This window comes from Cygnus olor, chromosome 16 (assembly GCF_009769625.2).
Source record: "Cygnus olor isolate bCygOlo1 chromosome 16, bCygOlo1.pri.v2, whole genome shotgun sequence".
Lineage (NCBI taxonomy): Eukaryota > Metazoa > Chordata > Aves > Anseriformes > Anatidae > Cygnus > Cygnus olor.
In genome coordinates, this window is record NC_049184.1 from 14,551,798 (window position 1) to 14,572,027 (window position 20,230).

Sequence of the window (20,230 nt, forward strand, 5' to 3'; positions counted from 1 at the left end):
CCCCCCCCCCAGCCCCTCCCGTCCCATCCCCGTGCCTCCCCCCCGGCCGTTCAGCACCGCGGACAGCTCCCCCCCCCCCCCTCTCTCTCCCCCCCCCGGCTCCCCCCGCCCCTCCCCGTCACGTGTTTTTTTTTGGGGGGGGGGGGGGGCACCGCCCGGTTATAGCGCGGTCACGCGGCGGCCGCCGCCGCCCCTATATAGCGCGGGGCGGGGGGCGCGGAACCGGCACCGGGAGCGGGTCCGGGAGCGGCGGAGGGAGCGGTGAGCGCGGGGAGCGGCCGGCACCGGGCACCGGGGACCGGGACCGGGCACCCGACAGCCTCCGTTAGCGGCTGCCCCGGGAGGAGAGGGGACGGGAAGGTGGGGGGGGGGGGGGTCCCAAGCCCCGGAGCGCGGGGGTGGTCCCGGGGGAGGGGGTGTCCCGGGGGTGCCCCGGTCCCGTGTCCCGGCTCTGGGGGCGTCCCGTGGGGGGTCCCGTGTCCCGTGGGGGGTCCCGTGCTGCTGGTCCCGGGTGTCCCGTCCCCGGAGGAAGGGGTCCCGTTAAGGGCGGGCTCGGTCCCGGTCCCCGGGGGGGGGAACCGGGGGGCTTCATCCCCACGAGGGCGCTGTCCCAAGTCCGGGGGGGGGGGGGGTCCCACCTGCAGGGCTTTTTTTTTGGCGGGGGGGGGGGGGGGGGTGTCCTCGTGGCGGGGACCCCATCCCCGGGGGTGTCACCCTCAGGGGCAGGGGTCCCCCCCCCCCCCCGTGGCGCGGAGCCCGTCGGGTGCCCCCTGACGTTGGGGGGACGCGGGGGGTCTGGGGGCGGGGGGGGGGTCCTTTTTGCAGGCATCCGGCCCCCGGCCCCCCCCGGAGCGGCTGCCATGCGGCTCAGGATGATTTCGGCTGCCTCCGTCCTCGTCCTGCTCTTCCTGCCCTCGGAGACCTGCTCGCCCCTGCAGTGGCCCCGCAGGCTGCCCGTAGCCCCCCAGCCCAGCTGGGAGCCGTGGCCGGGAGCCCCGCGACCCCCGGTGCCCGCCGGCAGCCCCCAGCCCCACGGACAGCCCCGGCTCTGCCAGCCCCGGGGGGCAGCGCCCGCCACGGCCCCCCGCGTCCCCCGGGCGCTGCAGGCGGGCAAGAGGCGAGAGGGGAAACCCAACTCTCTGGACCTCACCTTCCACCTCCTGCGCGAGTTCCTGGAGATGTCCCGCGAGGAGAGACTGGCCCAGAAGGCGCTGAGCAATAAGCTGCTGCTGCAGAGTATAGGGAAGTGACGGGGGGGGGGGGGGGGCTGAAGGGGACCGACCCCGTAGTGAGCACCCAAGGGTGGCTGCGGTGGAGCAGAGCGGGGAAGCTGCTGCCCGGCCGGGGGCTGGACCTCCCCCCACCCATGGGATCCCCCCTCCCGTGGCCGCGTCCCGCGTGCTGCCCTCGCGGTCGTGCATTAAAGTCGCCCTCGCACCTGCCCCGCTGCCGTGCTCTCGCGTTCCCCCGGCCCTGACGCCTCCCCGTGCTGCGGGGGGGGGGGTCCCTGGGTCCGAGCCCTCCCTGGTGCAGGGGGCTGGCGAGGGGCAGGAGGCGAGGTTGGGACTGGGTTGAAGCATCCCGTCCGTCTGCACACAGGTCCTGCGCTGGGGGGGGGTGGACCAGGAACCCCCTCAAGATGCCCCCCCGCACCCCTCCAGCCACTTTGCAGACAGGGTTTGGGGGCAGCGACACCGCACCAGCTGCGGGTACCGGGCGTTCGCTCCCCTCCCAGATCTGCTCCGTCCCTGCAGCCCCCAAGCGGGTGCTCCTGGACCCGGTGTGCGCTTCCTGCAGCTCGGTGCCGTCACCGGAGCTCCCAAATTCCACCCAGAAAGATGAGAAAAAAGAAAAAGAGAAAAAAAAGAAAAGCGTTGGCACCTTGCAGGTGTTGGAGGATGGCTCTGGGGATGGAAACGGGAGCGCGGCCCCCCCCCCACGCGCGTTGGTGGCCAGACCCAGTTCCCGGGTGGAAGGCAGCGGGGCCGGGGGCTGCGTCCTCCTGCCGCGTGCTCTGGTGCTGCGATTAATCCCGTGGGAGGAGGAGGGGGGAGCCCAGGTGGCAGAGGGGGCTGCGGCAGGGTCGGGGCTGCCCCTGGGTGCACCCCGAGGCCGGATCCTGCCCCAGGCAGATTTGGGGAGCTGATGCTGGCCCTGGCTCACAGCGGCGGTGATGCTCAGCGTGCGCGTCCTCCGGCCAGCGAGCCCAGAGGGTGGTGGGGTGACGGGGGCAGCCCAGAGCTGCAGCGTGGGGCGGACACACACGGACACACGCGTGTGCACACGGAAAGCTGCCGTCAGCACGCCGCGAGGAGCGTGGTCAGGCTGGAGGCTGCGTTCGCACCGGCCGCTTCGCCTCGCTCTGCTGATGCGCCCTGAGCGCGCCGTGGGCTGCTTTTCTTTTTCCCCGTAAAAGTACGTTTTCTCCCATTAAAAGGAAAAGGTAAGGAATCCGTAAAAGCAGGAATTACCTCAAGGAGGGGGAGGAACAGGTTGTTAAAACAGAGGCAATGACGCAGCCTGAGGCGGGCGGCGCAGCTCGGGAGCGCTGTTAACCCACTCCAGAAAGCTTGGGGGGTCCCAGCTGCAGGTGCAGTGGGGGGGGGGAATCGTGCGACCTCGATGATGCCCCCTTCCCTGCCTTGGCAGTGCCTCCAAGGTGCCCCGTTACCGTAGCCTGATGGGTGCACGGCTGCTCTGGGGGGTCCCCCGGGGCTGCAGCGCCGGGGGCAGCAGCTCTGCGGGTGCTTTTCCTTCTCCGGGCTCAGAAGGGCTGCGCCGTTCAGCATCACGCAGCGGTGGGTTGGGGTGCGCTGCTGCACCGGGGCTGAGCACGGGGACAGGTGGGACCTCTGGGGTCCCGGAGACAACGCGGGAGTGTGAAAGGAGGGCAGAAATCAAGATAAAAGCACAGATATAGGAGGGCACAGAGCGCGTGCTGTGCCAGGAGGTGCTCTGAGGAGGAACGTCCTTAACTGCAGCCGCTCTGCTCGGCTTTGGTGTGACCCCAGCCCCACCGGGGAGCGGGCACCGAGGTTCTCACGCATCCCCTGGGAGCAGGAGAGGTCTGAGTACCAGCGCACCACTCACCACCCACGCGCCTTAGGACAGCGAAACCCCAACTTTTGATCCCTGGTAGGACAAACCCTTACCTGAGGCACTTGTCGGCCCTGCTGCAGCACAAACGGGCTGAGAGCTGAGCAGAGCTGGTAGAAAAGGGGAAACCCGGCACTTCACCACCACTGGGGACAGCGGAACTGATGGCGATGGAAGGGCACCGCGTACAGTGTTAACGTGTAGGAGACCACGCACAGGGACCTCACTGAGAACATTTATGGCCCCACGCAGCTGGGCTGTGCTACCTCCTCCTGACTTTGGGAGTCACAGAAGCCTCCCAGTAGCTCTTGGTGACAGCTTCGAGCACGCGGGTAAGGAAAGAGGCAGCCCATACACAGTTCTGCATTGAAAACATTTATTTTACAACAGTGGTTTCAGATAACTTAGCAATCTTTATTTTAGTTTATATTCAGACGTACGATACACGAATTACCATGCTAGAACATAAAAGAATTCCTTCTGCTGTAACTGCGGGTATGTACAGGAGCTCAGTAGTATCGAGTGTTACAATCCACAAGGTTCGGACAGCCACATCTACTTACATACAATTCAAAGTATGGTCCTTTAGTAACATAACAAAATATATATATGTCTATATTATAATCGCTTCTCAGATGCATTCATACTTCGATTGTGGTTTTTTCTTTTTTTTTTTTTTTTACAACTTTTTTTGTTTTTAAAGACGGGCTCCCCCCGCCCCGCCCGAGTTGAAGTACAGTGCAAATGCAGAACGCATTCCCTCCTTCCGTCCTCAGCTCCCTCAGGCTTCAGAAAGAGGCCAGTACAACAAAACCCCATGATGAATTACTTAGCTCAGGGCCCTGCTCACACGCAAAATTAATATAAACTGCCTTGGATGTCAGTGATAACGCAAACCAAACAACCCACGCCCAGCCCAAAAAAGTGGGAGAAGGTGGGGACGAGCAGAGGGAGGAATGACAGCAACTGGCTTACGTGGCACGCGCCCAAACGAGGAAACAGCGAGGGTTTGGGACTTGGCAAGAGTCAGAGTTCATCCACCGTGTCGGACACGGACAGAACGACAAACGTGGACGCGACAGGAGGAATCCCCCCGTCTCTGCTGACCGCTGCGCAGTGGGAAACCCCCGCGTTCTGCATCAGCTTCTGGAAGCGCAGGCGCAGCTGCGCTCTCTACCCAGCACGACCAGCAGTAACTCGGTGGTGCTCCCACGAACGCTGGCCACAAGCCGCGTGTCTTTACACAGACGGCCGTCTAACCTTACTTTTGTGACTCGCAATAGCTCCCAGTCTTACGGGTCCAACCCGTGAGCACTGCAAATTGAACAGCGGGAGCAGGCTGTGCGAAAACACTGCTCAAGTTTAAATTCACTCTAGCAAGGAGGGAAGACTTCGGGAGGAAAGATTGTTTTCCCCTTTCCGAGCAGCACAGCTCTCTGCTTCGTACGCCACCTATTTATTTATACAACAGGATCCTTCCACTGGTTCACCAGTCACTCAAGCCAACAGTTGTTGTTTTTCCTGCAGCTGCAAGCAGAAAGCACAATTCTGGCCCCACAAAACTCGCACCGTCCACTTGTCTGAGAGTTCACAGAAGCACTTTGAGCCAAATTTCACGTTCTACCACCAAAGAAAAAACAGCGGCAAGTACGAGGTGCACAGCTGTTGTATAAATATATACATATGTGCATATATACATACACACACACGGTGCTGCAATCCAAAACCTACAGCGCGGGTTTGGACCTCGCTTGGTGAGCTCAGAGATCCACTTTGTAGAGTACACCGCGGTGAAAACCAGCATAGGGGAAAAACCAACACTGTGTTCTGTTTACCTCCAGAGATGAGCGTGTTGACCACGCTTAAACCATCCCCACGTACCAGCCCACGCAAGCCAAACCTATTCCCTTGCCCTCCTTGCGGCTGCTGGGTTTCGTTTTGTTCCCTAAAGAAAGGCCGGAGCAGCAAAGCCCAGCGCCAGCCGACCGGGCCGAGGCCAAGCGGCACTGGGGGAACTGAAGCAGATCGCACACTTGGTGGAAGCCATCACGGCACACAGAGCACGACCACGGGAATACACCCACAGTGCTGGCCGTGGGGGAAAGGGAGCAGAGAAGACAACAGCACTCGAGAATGAATGGCCGTTTTATATACGCGCTTCCTCTGTACACATACATACATATATATATATATAGCCACCAGAACTTCCCAGCATCTATCCTTTGAACAACAAAATGAGCTGTGCACGTAACATTGGCGTCTGATTTCCAAACGAAGGTTTGTCTTCCAGATTTACGGCATTTGGCTTGTGCAGACAGAAAGAGACCGACAGCTTCCCTCATGCAGTTTCTTCGTGTACAGAAAGCAGCCTCTCGGACTGAAACAGGGATTTCCGTCTTGCAGAGTCCCGGACAGCGCTTAAACCTCCCAACGCAGGACGTGGAGCAGACCAGAGTTCTTGCAGGACTTGAACACTGACAAATTTCCTGCCACTGAGTTAGCTATCAGTCAGACTTTCAAGATATTTTAAGCAGTTGTTGGTGCAATGGTACGCTACAAACTAGATGATTTCCACAATAACACAGAGAAGCAGCATCAAATGATTAAGCAAGTTAAGTTTATACCAACCTTACACTATAAACACTTGCGTTGGGGGGTTATGATTCAGTGCTCTAAGATTAATGCATATTTAAACAGCATCCAGAATTACTAACAGGAGGCAGGGGCCGCCAAGTGGCAGTAGCCTCCCTGACTACCTTGCGAGAATCTCCTGTTAAACGTTATGCCAATATCCAGTTGCATTGGGTAGGGAAAACTGCAGCACAAAGACGTTTCCTAAACTGCCTGGAAACGTCAAGAACACTGAGGGGCACCAGACAGACGAAGGGCACAAACTACTCGAGAGAACGGGGTACTCCTCTGGAGCGCACACGTTACAGATGCTCTGAGGTGTGCCCCCCGCACAGAAAAAAAAAGCACACCAGGGTCCCTCTACACCACGCAACGTAACTGCCTTAATAAACGGGGCAGGAACGTATTTCCTATTGGGTTCCTGCCCGGGTTATACCTGTAGTGTTTGTAGGCTCTGAGACGAGGGGGTTTTAAAACCGCACTCCCCCCTCCCACGGCACCGCCGCGAGCCCCGGCGTTCCTCAGCTGGGTGCCAACGCCGCCTTCCTGCGCGGGTGCCTCCGGTCAGACCGCAGGCTGCGCGCAGCCCGACTTCCAAGAGCATCACGTTGTAATACCACTAGGAGCGCTAATATCTAAAGCAGTTTTAAAATATTACAGATCTAAAAATAAAAGACTGAAAAGGTAACATGGCTCTAAAACATCACCGCGTGGGATCGGCAGAAATGTACACCATATCGGACACCACGGGGGTTTACAAAACCGAAGTTATATACAGATAAATATTTAAGAACTTCCTACATACATCACCAAAGCCATACACGTTTCACCGGTGCAATGCCCCTTCATCGGCTTGGAGTGAGGGTACAGCCCTCGTACCCCATCATCCGCAGGGAGCGTAGGGAGTTGGGCACCGCGAGCCCCGCACCGCCGACAGCCCCCGGCCGCTGCGACGCGCCCAGGGCTGCCCTCACTTACCCGAAGCTACGAAGGGCGCTCTGCACAACGAAACTCGGAGCGAAGCCAGCAGCCGGCCCTCGACACCCGCGGAGTCGGGCTCTGGACGCGCTCCTCCCCGCGAGGAGGAGCCACAAAAGCGCTCAGAAATCGGCCGCTGAGCGGGGACCCAGGAGCCGGGCGGAGGTGGCCGCGCTCCTGGAACAGAGGTCTCAGGCAACTCGTAAAACAAAAGACCGCGATGCAACTTTTAAAAACCAAAAAAAAAAATAAAAATCCAAGCTCAAGTTTTCGTTCTGGCAGGAGGCCGAACAGAGAGAACAGCGCTCAGGCTCAGTTCTGGAAGGAAACATTCTGCATGCAAGCCGGGGACAGGCTCCAGTGCCCGCGAAGCTGCTGCTTCAGCTCTGGCAGGGACAACGCAGCTCCAGCGACTTAAGCTCAGAATTGTGCCAGCCACATTTGTTAACTACTATTTGCAACACAACTTTGCATTTACTAGGATTAAATTTGGCCATTTTGAAGTGCAACTCCTGTTCGACATCGGGATGCTCTTGTACCTTACAACAGAAAAAAAGCGGGCGTTGCCCTACATATCTTCTGGTTACACTATTTTAGCTTTTAAAGCAGCAACGTTTAAATAACTTTCTTGTATAGTTCAGGAAGAAAGACATTAACATACAATAATCTTAAATTCAGAGATTACAGAGGAACACGGGCAAACTAAGACCGTTTCAAAAAATACGAATATTCACCTAAAAAGGCTTTTTCTCCTCATTCCCTGTGACTGGGATCTCAGCGTAGTTCCCCTCGGAGCATCTAGCATCTCCTACTGGCATCTAACCGCACACGGACTAATTCACTCCTCACACACCACCCACAGGAAGAGCTGAAAGGAAAGCAAAGCAGCACCTCTCCGGCTCACGCCTCGCTGAAAGAGGAACCAAACCAGGCGGTTCCCCTGGATGTCATCTCTTCCAAGCAGCGCAGAACACAGATGAAGGCATCGCCTCTATCCTCCCTTTGCTCCGCACCTCAGACCTGCTGTCACCTCGCCCGCAGGGCTTCCCCGCGCTGCCGCTGCCTCCTCGCACGACGCCAGCCCCGGCGCGCTCGCTCGCTCTCCCGGCCACTCGCTGCCTCCTGACAGCTTTTTTTTGGGGTCAACAGAGATGCCTGGGGGTTAAGGAACAGAACCGCAGTCAAAGCTTTTTGCTACACGTCCCGACGAACGCGTGGAGATGGGAGTGAGACACGCACAGCGCACGGGGAAACAGCCTTTATCTCGCTCTACCCAGTCAATCGTATCAACTACGCTCATTTAAAAAGCCAAAAAATCCCCAAGGGCGGTTTTGTTTGTTTAAGCTGACAACATCGACCGATCTGCATGGAGTACAGGGGCCATTCTAACCAGCAAGTTCTCAGGGAAGGGAGCCTGTAGAGAAATTCAAGCATAATCCAGGGTGCAATTCAACATCAAGAACCAGCATCAGGCAAAACCTACAAGGACAGCCAACGTGATGTCATTTTAAGCTTTAAAATTGCTTTTCTTTCCAAGGGGTCAAACAAAGACTTAATTAATCGAAGACCTTGAGCCAAATCACACACAACGGTCCTCGAGCCCACCCAAGAAAGTTTTTCCTGACATAAATCAGAAGGTTCTTTCACTAACCCACAACATTTCAGGTCTGAAGGGCTATCTACAAGGCAGAAGTTACTTAACAAACGTGCTCCTTACATCTAGTCAGAGTTTTTTTTAATTTTTGGAACCTGACGTGGTAACAAAAGCATGCTTACTTGCAACAGGCTCACATGCGAGCAATAAACATGTGTTTGTACCAAGAGCGACAGTAAAATCCCATTTTGCACGCGTTCCTCCCTCGGTATTTAGACTGTGTTGATAACATTTTCTTCTACCCGCTACGTTTAACGTGGTTTCACGTCAGATTTTATGTGCTCTATCATTTTCAGCTCGCGCACAGATGGAGTGAAAATAAATTCAGAAAGATTCCCTGGCAGGAGGGTACCCTTCATTCGCTGGCAGTTCCCACAGCCTGACAGTGCTTTTTTTTCTTTTAAACCCCGTTCGCAACGCCTGGACCTTGTAAAAGAGCAGCGCGAGAGACCTCCAAAGCACACACCGGACGGAAGGCTGTAAATAGCCTCGGGACAGAAATAGGTGAAAAATGAAAAGGGGAAGACGGGGGGTACAAAGGACAGTAGAGGCATTGTGATATAAAACCATGAAGAGCAGAATTAACGAGGCTGTAATTAACTGCTAGAAGCGCCACACGTAGGCTTACTGGTAGCTGCTCTAGATCCCGGCTCCGTATCACCTAAACCAAGAGGATTAACAACAAAATACACCAGCGATTCAGCAGCGGACTAAAATGCCTCTTTAACAGTTAAACAAATCTCAATCGACCACAGTTTCAAGAGAAGTATTCAAACATAATTGGCTTCAAAACAGCACAGGAAACCTTTCAATGGTTTCCCCACAGTTGTTCTGAGGAAAAGAAAAACTGGTGTAAACAAGTCTAAACGCAAGACAATGTGCAAATTATACAATATAAATATAAAGTAAGGTGTTTTGTTCTTAAAAAGCCATTTAAGTACTCCACAAAGATGCTCATGAGAAAATTAAAGGGCTAATGGATTATAAAAAGTTTTAAAAACACGTAATACCCCACTTGTCTATTAGTATCTCAGAATATTAGAGAAAAATTTAAAAGCCAATTATTATTATTTTTAACATTTACGCTGTTGCCTGCTGTCTGTATTTTATCCACTTGCTCAGTGCAAACCAATGAACCAGTTTCACTGTAAGATTCTCATGCATTCAGAAAAGCTGCACTATTTGGTCTTTAGCATTTCAGGAAAAGTCAAACCAAAGCAGAATTGTGCTTGCAGTTAAAATCCCACCGCCACCACCAAAGAAACCCATTCACAGTTGGATTTGTGACAAACTACAGCTTGTGATTACATTGACACTGAGGATAACCCTTACACATAAAGAGGTGTTCATCAATTTAACTGTTCAAAGATTGGAAACTCTCCCTTTTTATTTTTCAAGGTAGATTTATTTAAGCTGAAAACCAGCATTAAAGAGAATTCCAGCTCTGCAGGACTGGCATTTTTTTGGCTCTTGGCTTTGTAAACTTGCTTAGACAACAATGCAGGAATAGGAGGAATAAGAGAATTGGCTTGCTGCACCCAAATGAAATTCATGAACTTTTAAAGGTCTTCGACAGCTTGGCTGTATGAAAAAGTGGTGGCTTTATGAAGCTTTTTTCTTTTTAAATCTCATTTTTAGGCCAGTACTACTGCTTAAAATGCAGAATGTCTCCCTCACACATATTGTGACAACTCAATACATTACACCACAGACATTTAACATAACTCCATACATGCTATAAAAAAAAAAAAGAAAGAAAACATAAAACCGTAGCTAAACTGCTTTAAATACTGCATGCTACAGCACTTCACGTATCATCAAGATACGACACTGAAAGGTGACAAAAGGCTGAAGGGATTACAAAATATTCTCGGCAGGTTGGAAAGCTGCCTTCTTACTCTGGCAGAATTTTTTCCCCCTCCCCATTCTCTACTTCTAATGTTCATGATTCTAGTGTTGAGTTGGCCATGTAATTTTTTATCCATTCTAATTACAGTGTTTCCTTAACTTAATTAAATCCATCAGTGTGGTAGCTGGGGTGAGAGTCAGCTGTGAGCTGGGTCGTCTCTGTGGCTGATGCTGGCTGTATCACAATAGGTGCGTCTGAGGCCTCTGAAAAGCAAAGACAAAAGGTTTAGCACACCAAGCGAAGAAAAAGCAGCGTTCTGGTTCTGTGTTCTGGTAAGCATAAGGTACGTCTCCCTGCAACACTCTGATAACACAATTTTACACTCCTCTAGAGCATGATGAGGATTTATTGTCTTTCAGTCTGCACACACTACCATTAGCCTCGCAATAAATGTTCCATATGTAGGTTTATTTCTCTCTTCATTTAAGAGCAGCTGCTACTCTCCCACCGTTCAGCAATACCAGTTAAAAACACAATCAGAGCACACACAAGACTCTACATTCTTTTAAAAGTGATCAGTTTAATTACAGAAATAGCATTAGAACTTCATAAATCGTATTGCTATGGTTCGTAGGGTAGCGTCCTGTTTCCTTTACACCTGATGCAGTCAGCAAACTGCCTCTGCGCTGCCCATCCTCTGGGGCAAAGAAACCCCTTCTGGAATCACAAGAGTCTGGCTGGTCTATTGATCCAGCGACATAGAAAAGAAGCTAAATGTTGGTCACTATCTTGGTTTTTGCTAGGATGGAGTTAATTTTCTTCACAGCGGCTGGTATGGTGCTGTGCTTTGCATTTAGGATGAGAGTAATGCTGGTAACACAACGGTGTTTTAGCTGTTGCTGAGCAGTGCTTACACCAAGTCAAGGACCTTTCAGCTCCTCACACCGCCCTGGCAGCGGGCAGGCTGGGGGTGCCCGAGGAGCTGGGAAGGGACAGAGCCAGGGCAGCTGACCCCAACTGGCCAAAGGGATGTCCCATCCCACATGGCGTCATGCAGAACAGTAAACCTGGGGGACTTGGCTGGGGGTGGGGGCTGCCGTTGCTCGGGGCACTGGTCAGCAGGTGGTGAGCAATTGCCTCGTGCACTTTGTGCATCACTTGCTTTATCTGTTCTTTTTGTTGTTGTTATTTTCATTTCTCTCACATTTTTTCCCCCTTTCTTATTAAGCTGTCCTTATCTCAACCCACGAGTTCTTTTACTTTTCTTTTCATTCTCTCCCCCATCCCACTGGGCGGGGAGCGAGCGGATGGCTCCCTGCTCAGCTGCCCGCTAGGTTAAACCACAGCAGACACCCATTTCTCCGAAGCTCAACCCAAGTTCAGCGAAGACCCACGGGGACTTTTCAGCAGCTCTATTCCTGGTGGTGGTGTTACCCGTGTAACCGTTTAAACTCTGGTGCTTCTTCTCCCCCAGAGACCTGTGCTGATCTCTCTACAAAGCAAGCGCTGCTCCTTAAATAGCCCACTGAGCACGAGGTCAGAGACCGATACTCTCTGAACATCAGTCATCCTAGACTTCTAGAAATCTCACAGCTTTTTTACCTACCCCTTTCATCTGACTGCAACTGTGCCTCCAAGTCCTCTGGAGAGACGTAGTATTCCTGTTCTTCGCCTTCAGGAGGTTTAGGTTTACACTTCCCACAGCAGCAATTACAGCAGCAGCACAGACAGCAACAGCAATAGCAGCCTGTGATGAGCCCACAGAACACAAACAAGGCCTGCAGAGGACAGAAGATAAAAGAAACGTTCATAATCTATGCCTACCACGCCGTGACCATTGAGTTTGTGAGACTTTGATATGGAAACTAGAGACAAAAAAATACAGTGATGTAGAGACATAACATCGGCTACGTTTTTATATTTAACCACCATGATGTATTTAAAATATGTGCAAAACTGGTGACAGCTACGAACATTTTATACTGAGCTGAATACTGTCAGTGGTTTACTTGAATAAATTCCTAGAAATTAGGTTTAAGCGGTCTATGTTTCCTGCTACATCTGCAAGATGACACCGAAGCATATCTGTAGTGAAATCCAGAGGCACAATAGTTTAGGACAGACTGTAGTTCGCATAATATCCCTGGAATAGATTTACACTACGTAGCCGACGTACAGATTGTCATGTACCTACAGCAGGGAGTTGCCCAAGGCCGTAGGCACGGCTGCAAAGCTCATCACACTGAAGTTAGGAGATTAGATCCTACCACTACCTGAGCAAGCCAACACAAAGCCAGCTGAGTCTGTCTGGGTGCCCATCACAGTGAGTCGCAATGAGCAAAATGAAAGTTTTCAGAGAGGTCACTGCCTAACTGTTTGAAAAAATAGTTGTACAAAGTAGCAAACCACCATGATTTGGTGACTTCGCTTCCTGCAAGGGAACCGAGATGGAGACAATGCTGGCAACAGGGTAGAAAAACAAAGCATATTATGCTTAAAAATAACGAGTCCAATAAAATAACTCCTTGGTGCTGACAGAAGACAGCTATACAATAATTATTTCACCTTTAAAAAAAGCCTTTAAAAGTATTGTGAAGAAACATGAGCTTGCTGTGCAATTTGGTATACTGTGAAACTCTTTTCTACCGCACAAGAAACAAAGACGGGCAAGCGAACAAATGATCTGGAGTCTGTGAAATCACCATTAAGAGAAGGTTAAATTACAAGGTGTCAGAGATTCAACAAGTTCCAGAAGTAAAAGCAAGCACCATTTTCAAATGGAGTTCTTTAAAGATTTTAAGTGTCAATCCAGAGTAACTTCTCTTTGCACTTTTATTTACCTTTGCCCACCAGCTGGATAGGACGAAATACGTGTTCACATTTTCTTCACCAAACTGCTCTGCTACATACAGACCCAGAGAACCATACTTATCATAAATGTTTCGCTTTGTCGCATCGGTCAATATCGCATGAGCATTATTGATCTCTTTAAACTTTTCTGCTGCCTCTGGATTATCAGGGTTTTTATCAGGATGATATTTCAATGCAAGTTTCCTGCAGAAAGCAAAAAGAGTATAGATTAAAAAATGGGATTTGTGTTCCTCATCCCCCCCACCCCATTCCGTAGCCTGCCACTCAAGAGAGATTTTCAAGTTCCCGTTGAAAGTATCTAAGCAGCTCCGGTTTCCTTCATTTCTGATTCACTTCCCTGTTGATAACAAAACACTACAGCACTGTCTAGCTTAATTTGCAGGATTGATCTCAGACTGCTGGATTGGATCCTCAGAAATCCAATGGAAAAAAGTCGGGACATTGAAGAAAAGAAGAAAGCACTCCTTTTTACCCCTCAGCCCCAGCAATTTCCACCAGTAGGTTTTGCTCTTGCTGAAGCAAAAACCAAGCTAACAGAAGAGAGACACCACACGTTTATGATATAGTATCAAAGAGTAAATATAAGCAAGCTGCCACAACTGATCTGCAGCGGTGGAACACAAAAATAGAACAGACAATCACTTGTGGTTAATTCACCAGTTCCTGTGCAGGTACAAAATACTTTTCAGTTCAAGTCTTGCTAGAATAGAACTGGCTTTCGAGTTTCGAAATATCAGGAAATAACGTACCTCCCCATATCATCCTAGATCTTACAACTAAATGACAGCAGTTTACAGCACCCAGAGGTCACTAAGGATAGCATAAAATATCCGAAAGTTTAAGCACTGATGAATTTGCAGGTTCGGACACGGCCCAAGCAGTGAAAGAAATCAGTACTGGCCAAACACCTCTTTAATGAGCACAGAAAAAGCACTGTTTGGCCGTTTGAGCCATTTGTGCTCCAAAACAGAAAGTGATCTGGAATTCTATACCAACAGCCCACCACCACCAAAAAGGTACTTGTCCTCTGTAGAAAATGACCACAAGAGCCTTGTTATCTAACGAACACACAGAAGCCTGCAGACATTTACCCGTGACAACTTTGAAGCTGGGCAACATTCAGATAAACAAAAGATTTGTGCAAGAACAGGTCTGGATGCACACACACAACATCAGAGTTCGAATAATAGATCAAGTGTGCGCTTGAAGCATTTTTATACTATGATGGTGTTGCATGGGAAGGTAACATCCAGGGCTGCCAGTAATGCCATAGGCTCGGCGAGGACTGAAACAATCACAGTTTTTATAATTAGAGCGAAGTTATGTAAACTTGAAGAGGACTTAGCTACTATCAGGTTGCAATAGATAAATATTTTTCATTTCCCATGTGTACACAGATTCCATAGCCCACAGGCCAGCAAAGGACATTCCAGATCAAATGGAACGAAAACAAGAGGTGGCCAATAAAAGGGCAGAGGCAACAAGGTAAGGTGAAATTTCAGATACGTATGAAGCAGCTACGTTTCCCCCTCGGATCTAGTCGAGTCCTTCCTCCAAAGGAAAAAAAGTTTGCAGTTTTTACCTCCATGAGTAAAGTCGTTTCTGGTCACGGAGGCTAGAGGATTACTGCCTCAAACTTCCAGTTAGGTTTTAGAAAGCCATAGCTAATTGTTGATAGTCTGTCTGCCCAATTTATTCATGGATTTCACTCTAAGTGCTATCAGTATTAAAAAGTGACTTTGAAAGGGAAAAAGGGTTTGGTAAATGTTGAAGACTAAAAGAAAACTTATGAAGCGTATTCTCAAGTAAGGATTTCTACTGACCCCTAGTGTAATGTTAAACACACTGCCACTTGGCAAATAATTAACAAGACCATATGTCATTCATGCTTCAGGTAAAAAAGCAATTGCACAAAAGCAGGTCTGGGGGGAATGTGGGAAGATAAAGTCCTGTAACCATCCTAAGTTTTCACTTGGTTAATGTGAAGCCATTTCAACTGTCCAACTTTAAGAAAAAAAAGTTAAAAAAATTCTCTTTTAAAAATAACTCCACATAAAGTAAGAAATTTTGAATGTAATTTTAGAAAGAAGTAATTGTCAGCCTCCATCCTTATTTACATCTTCAGTCTGTACCTCACTGTGTCAGAACTAGAAATGATGGATGAAGGTGCAGGATTGCCCAGCTGTGTTCTCTAAGCCAGACACAAAGCTACGTAACGTAAATGAGGAGTTAAACTCTGATCCCACCCTTAAAACTTGGTTCAACTTTTAGATAAAGAACGTTCACAATGATACTGCATATTTGAGTGTTTAACTTGCTATAAATAAAATTTAAGGTTCTAACAACACTGGCACACACAGTCTAGGCATGGTTTCCACACAATTTTTAAAAGAAACCATGTGTTTTCACCTGGTGTCCTCGCAGATTTTTCTCGCAAAAGGTTTTAAATAAACCAACTTGAGCCTATACATAAATACCACATCTGTTGAACAGTTAATTAAAGCCATTTGTGTTATCGGGCAACAGGTATAAGACTCAAAACTTTACCTGTATGACTTTTTAATATCATCAGAAGTAGCATTCTTGTCCAGTCCTAGCACATGGTATAACGATTCTCCAGAGGTAGACAGCGAACGTTGCCTCTGGTCTGCCATCTTAACCAACCTGAACAGAGGAGTGGTCCCTGGGGAAAAAAAAAGGATTAAGAAATGCTTAAACTAAAAAGAACAAAGACCTATTAGACAAATCAGCCTTGAAAAGAGAGGCTTCAGGGTATGAGAACTGTATGTGAAAATTCACCTTCTAGGTTTTAACTGGCATTGAAGAGAAAAAGCTCTTAATATACGTGGAAGTTTAAAAGTTCCAAAGGACCCAACAGTGAATTATCAGTGAAAACTGCTACATCTCCAGCGCAGCACCAGGTACTGCAGAATCACCGGTGTATATACTCAATTCCACTCTTTAAAAAAATAAAATAAAAATCAACAGCTGAAGCGTAGCTACAGGTATGCACCACATACACATCCCCAATGCTAGTTCATCTTCTTTCTTAGTCTTAATATTACTTATTCATGACAACGCCTAGAAAAATAACTGGACAACAGCTAGGCTGCTGTTACGCTGAGGCTGCCTTTTTGCACCACAGGTGCACGGGGTAAGCACAAAGCTCCACATCCATCATCTCCCCTGTAATAACCAAATCAACCATTTAACTGGTATGCTACATCAGTCACGCTACTGGAAAGCGACAGCCTCCTACTCTAAATTCAGACGTGCAGATCCTGGAGGTCTCCCCGGTGACACGCCGCGGACAGATCTGGATACGCCCTCTAACATCCTTAGGAGATTAGCATCTGCCACTCTTTAGCTGCAGAACTGCAGCAAGGATGAGCATCGAAGAGAAGACTATTGGCTATTTTTGGATTATGTCATTACAGCTAGCCCACACCAGATTATGTCGACTTTGAAAAAGATATTTAAAGCACCAGACTTCTCAATTTTAACCCTTTGTCTTATATAACAAAGTTAATAACTTCAGCTTTTAAAATGCTACCTGAAAGAAATATGCTAAGATCTTTCACTACTTGGGCCTTGATAGGATCTCGTGGTGCTGATACACTTCACAAAACACACCAGGTCTGTTTCCAGTGCACAGGTATTGTCGTCCTGGCACAAAGGTGACTAAGTGGAATGGATACGGATACAGGCATCAGACCTTCCCTGTCTGTCTCAGAGCCTATCTGATAACTGCTCTTCTGCGTTTGGCCTCCCCAGCTTTAACTTAGTTTAACACTGGTAACTGCGTTTGGTTTCTGTAACTGGAGCGCACCTGCTGAACTGGTAAACTCTCATCTAACTTCCTTCAAGAAATCATTGGCAGCTCTGGTGAGTTTAATTAAATGCTACCTAATAAGGAAATGATAAATTAATAATGATGATGATGATAACGGTAGTAATAATAGCAGCAGCTCTAAATTCGTAGGCCAAGAATCCAAAATACACTCCAAGTCAGGAAGGAAGACATGTATGTAGGAAGAAAAAAATCTTTTTTTTTTTCCTTTTAAAAAGATAGTGATAAGCTACTGAACCGTTTCCACAGGAGAGTATCAAGGAGAGGAAAAACATCAAGGAGAGGAAAACCATCAAGAACCACCCCGTCCAAGAGCACAGGAGACAAAACCCTCTCCAGGACGGGCTTTCCACGCCTGCCACCACCAGCCTGCCCCCCCAGCAGTCCCGCCGCTGAGGTCAAAGACTGGTGATCCTGACGTGGAGCCGGTAATCTAGCTAATCGCACAGGCTGCTCCGATGGCTGCGCAGGCTCCTGCGCTCCATTCTCATCAACTGAGACCACCACCTCTTCCTCATGGCCTTCCTGGGAAATTCTCTTGCACTTTCTATCACGCCCACTGGCTGTGAGCAGCATCAAGCCCAGGGACGCTTCTCTGTCACTCCACTACCTGTGTTTAGCAGTCTGTAGCTCCGCTTAGGCAAAGCGAGCTTCCTTCCAAATCAATCCAACACGCCCGTGGCGCACGGATGCTTTAGATCACAGGTACACACCATGTTCTGCTTAATGAAATCTCTACCGTTAAACGAGGGCCAATTGGTTTAGTAGAAACAAATTCAATTTGATCCAGGCTGCGTCTATCAGTCTGTAGGCTGATGTCAAGAATAAAGACAGACATAGGAAGAAAATTTCATACCGCTACAATTTTTAATCATTTTCATCTGAAAAGTTCAGGGTAGCGGGGTGCTTGCATTTACTTTTTAATACCAGTACAAAGAGGACACGTAGGTACCGGCAGAAGAATGGAGGCCAGGGTGGTAACAGGAATTCACCTGGGAAACTTGTTATTTAAAGGATCAGAACAGCCTTATGACTATGAATGTAACCTTTGGCTTTTCAAATATGGAACAGAATTACAAATACAATAAAGGTGCGAGTTATTTAAGTTTACAGGACTTCATAAAGCAGGGTATTACCTACCCTACTGTTTTTACAAGTGGCTCTAACTCACAGCACTGAAAGCTGCTCTGTTTTTAAGAAGTGTTGTACCCAGCAGTAACAAGCCATCTGCTGCGTATCCTAAGCAAGCAGGATTCCCTGAAGAGGTTTCGCTCAGAAGGTCCTGAAGAAAGGTAATCCCCTGGATTAAACAGCACAGTTTTTAACCATCTGTGTACCAGAACGTCCTGCATTAGTCAGCTTTAATAGAACATGCAACTGTTTTCAGCGTGGCCAGATCAGTGTAATTGGTACCAGCTTAACAAAAACAATTAGATTAAACCTGGACAGTTACATGAAAACCGGTCTTAACATCTCATATACATCAACGGTAAATTGGGCCTTGGACTAATTTTCTTTTTAACTTCCCAAAAGAATCCTATCAAGCTTCATGAAACTGTTGATATGTTCCTTTCTGCCAGGTTTGCCGCTTCTTAGACCGTTTTATAACCTGAATTTACCCCATCAAAATGGCAGACTACAATTACAACAAAGAAAAAAGGCTAGTTCCCTGCCACTTTTTAGGGACATCCCAGCGAGGATCAGCACCAAGAAGGATGACAGCAGATCGGGTGGTCGGAAGCAAGGAGGGCTGAAACTTCTCCCTTCTAAACCTTCCCAGCCTCCAAACCTGGCCCAGCCACGCCTGACCCTTCAGCCCGAGGCCTCCTGAGCTAACAGCTAGCTGCCGGCAGCAGGGGCCCTGCCTCCTCCTCTCCCAGCGCCAGCCGTGAATTTCCACCACTCCTCCAGCCCCGGCTCTGGCAGCCAGCTGACCCGGCTGCAAGAAGGTGCAGAGACCTGAACTGGAAGGGGGCAGCGAGCGGGGCATCACCTTTTCCAAGAAACCGCGCTTATTTGTGTGGTAGAAAGGAGGGTGGAGGTTACCTCGGCTATTCACGCAGTCAGCAGACGCTTTTAACAGCACCGAATCACAGAAGTCACATCTCTGCTGGAAAGAACCACAACCTGGAGCAGCACAGCGCTGGAGGGCTAATTCATCAGACAGTGCCGGCGTTATTTCAGTGCCGCCAGCATCCACGAGCTGCCTAACAACAGCAGCTTTCCACTTCACTCCAAGGCTGGGGCATTAAATATTTAGTCATTAACAAACCTTTGGAAACTATAGCACCAAGTTGCCTAAAATATCACTTTCCACATTTCAAATTATTTTTTTTTTTCCATGTAAGCCACAAAGGCACAGCTGCTCACTCAGAACTCCTCACTGGGGGGAAGGCTCAGGGAAAGGCTGCTTGCTAAAGGAGCTGTGGATGTTCGGCACCACCACCAAGCCTGGGAGGGGCAGAGGAAACCAAATAACTTTTAAAATCCTACCACAGAAGAACACTAGGTAAAGTATGACAAAATGAAACGCAAAGCCATGCTGGAAGTGCGGGGCAGGAACCAAAGAGACAGGCTGCCATCCCGCACAGCTGCAAGAAACCACAAAACCCAGCACTCACCTGGAATCTCGTTCGACTATTCTGAGGTAAGCGGTAACTGCTCGCAGGCACCTCTAGAACTGAATCTCCTAAAGACAAAACAAAAGCAATAAGTTTTTCACTGACTTACGCTGAGGACTTGTCATCCCATTATTTTGTTGGAACAATCCTTTGCAATGTGCTAAAGATGAGAAGGAAGGGAAATAGAAAAAGTTAACCGTTATCTAATTATGCAGAATTTTCACTTGAAGTAGATAAATATTGAAGCCTTCGGGAACATGGAGGCATACTGCAGCCAGGACAGTTAACACGCATACACCTTCCTACCGCGTGGTCAGCTGGCGTCAGGGAACGTATTTTGAAGGCTGCATCTCGGTATTTCCACCATGCTTTCACTCACACGCTGCCTTGCTGTTAACATCCAAAATAAAACAAGAGGATTTTTATCGCCCAAAATATCCTACGCTACAGTAAATCTCCACAATGTAAAATATTATCTTCAGAAATGCTTAGCTGTCAAATGAAGTTAGAAATACTTGAATCTATACTTAAAGGGCTCTGGGCTTCTATCTGTAACTTCAGCCTCTTCTCCCAAGCCTCCTACACGAAGAGGAACACGCAACCAAAATAAGATACCGGGCACTCAGATAGCTCTGGGCACACCCAAACCGTAACAACACTTATCAGTAAGACTTCAGACT

At 49.2% G+C, this 20,230-nt stretch overlaps 2 protein-coding genes across 7 annotated transcripts in view; one reads left to right on the top strand and one right to left on the bottom strand.

Moving 5' to 3' along the window:
* The first annotated feature begins 246 nt into the window (after nucleotides 1-246).
* Nucleotides 247-1,442, top strand: LOC121078841 (corticoliberin-like). The gene has a single exon (XM_040575397.1). The coding sequence runs from the start codon at nucleotides 861-863 to the stop codon at nucleotides 1,248-1,250; it is 390 nt and encodes a 129-aa protein (XP_040431331.1). The 5' UTR covers nucleotides 247-860; the 3' UTR covers nucleotides 1,251-1,442.
* A 2,016-nt stretch (nucleotides 1,443-3,458) lies between these two features.
* DNAJC5 (DnaJ heat shock protein family (Hsp40) member C5) overlaps nucleotides 3,459-20,230 on the bottom strand; it is a 31,313-nt gene continuing 14,541 nt past the window's right edge. For 5 of the 6 annotated variants that reach the window (XM_040575398.1, XM_040575400.1, XM_040575401.1 and 2 more), the window contains 5 exons: nucleotides 19,551-19,618; nucleotides 15,627-15,762; nucleotides 13,049-13,262; nucleotides 11,815-11,986; nucleotides 3,459-10,471 (listed from right to left, as the gene is read on the bottom strand). In XM_040575398.1, the coding sequence (XP_040431332.1) occupies nucleotides 10,368-10,471; nucleotides 11,815-11,986; nucleotides 13,049-13,262; nucleotides 15,627-15,733 (597 nt within the window). In that variant the 5' untranslated portion in view covers nucleotides 15,734-15,762; nucleotides 19,551-19,618 and the 3' untranslated portion in view covers nucleotides 3,459-10,367. Of the gene's footprint in view, nucleotides 10,472-11,814; nucleotides 11,987-13,048; nucleotides 13,263-15,626; nucleotides 15,763-16,819; nucleotides 16,841-19,550; nucleotides 19,619-20,230 lie in introns of those variants that run through there. The other variant, XM_040575404.1, reaches the window with a different exon arrangement.

Bases quoted from the DNA above. Each gene is read 5' to 3' on its own strand.
- LOC121078841 (XM_040575397.1), top strand. From the start codon at position 861: ATGCGGCTCAGGATGATTTCGGCTGCCTCCGTCCTCGTCCTGCTCTTC.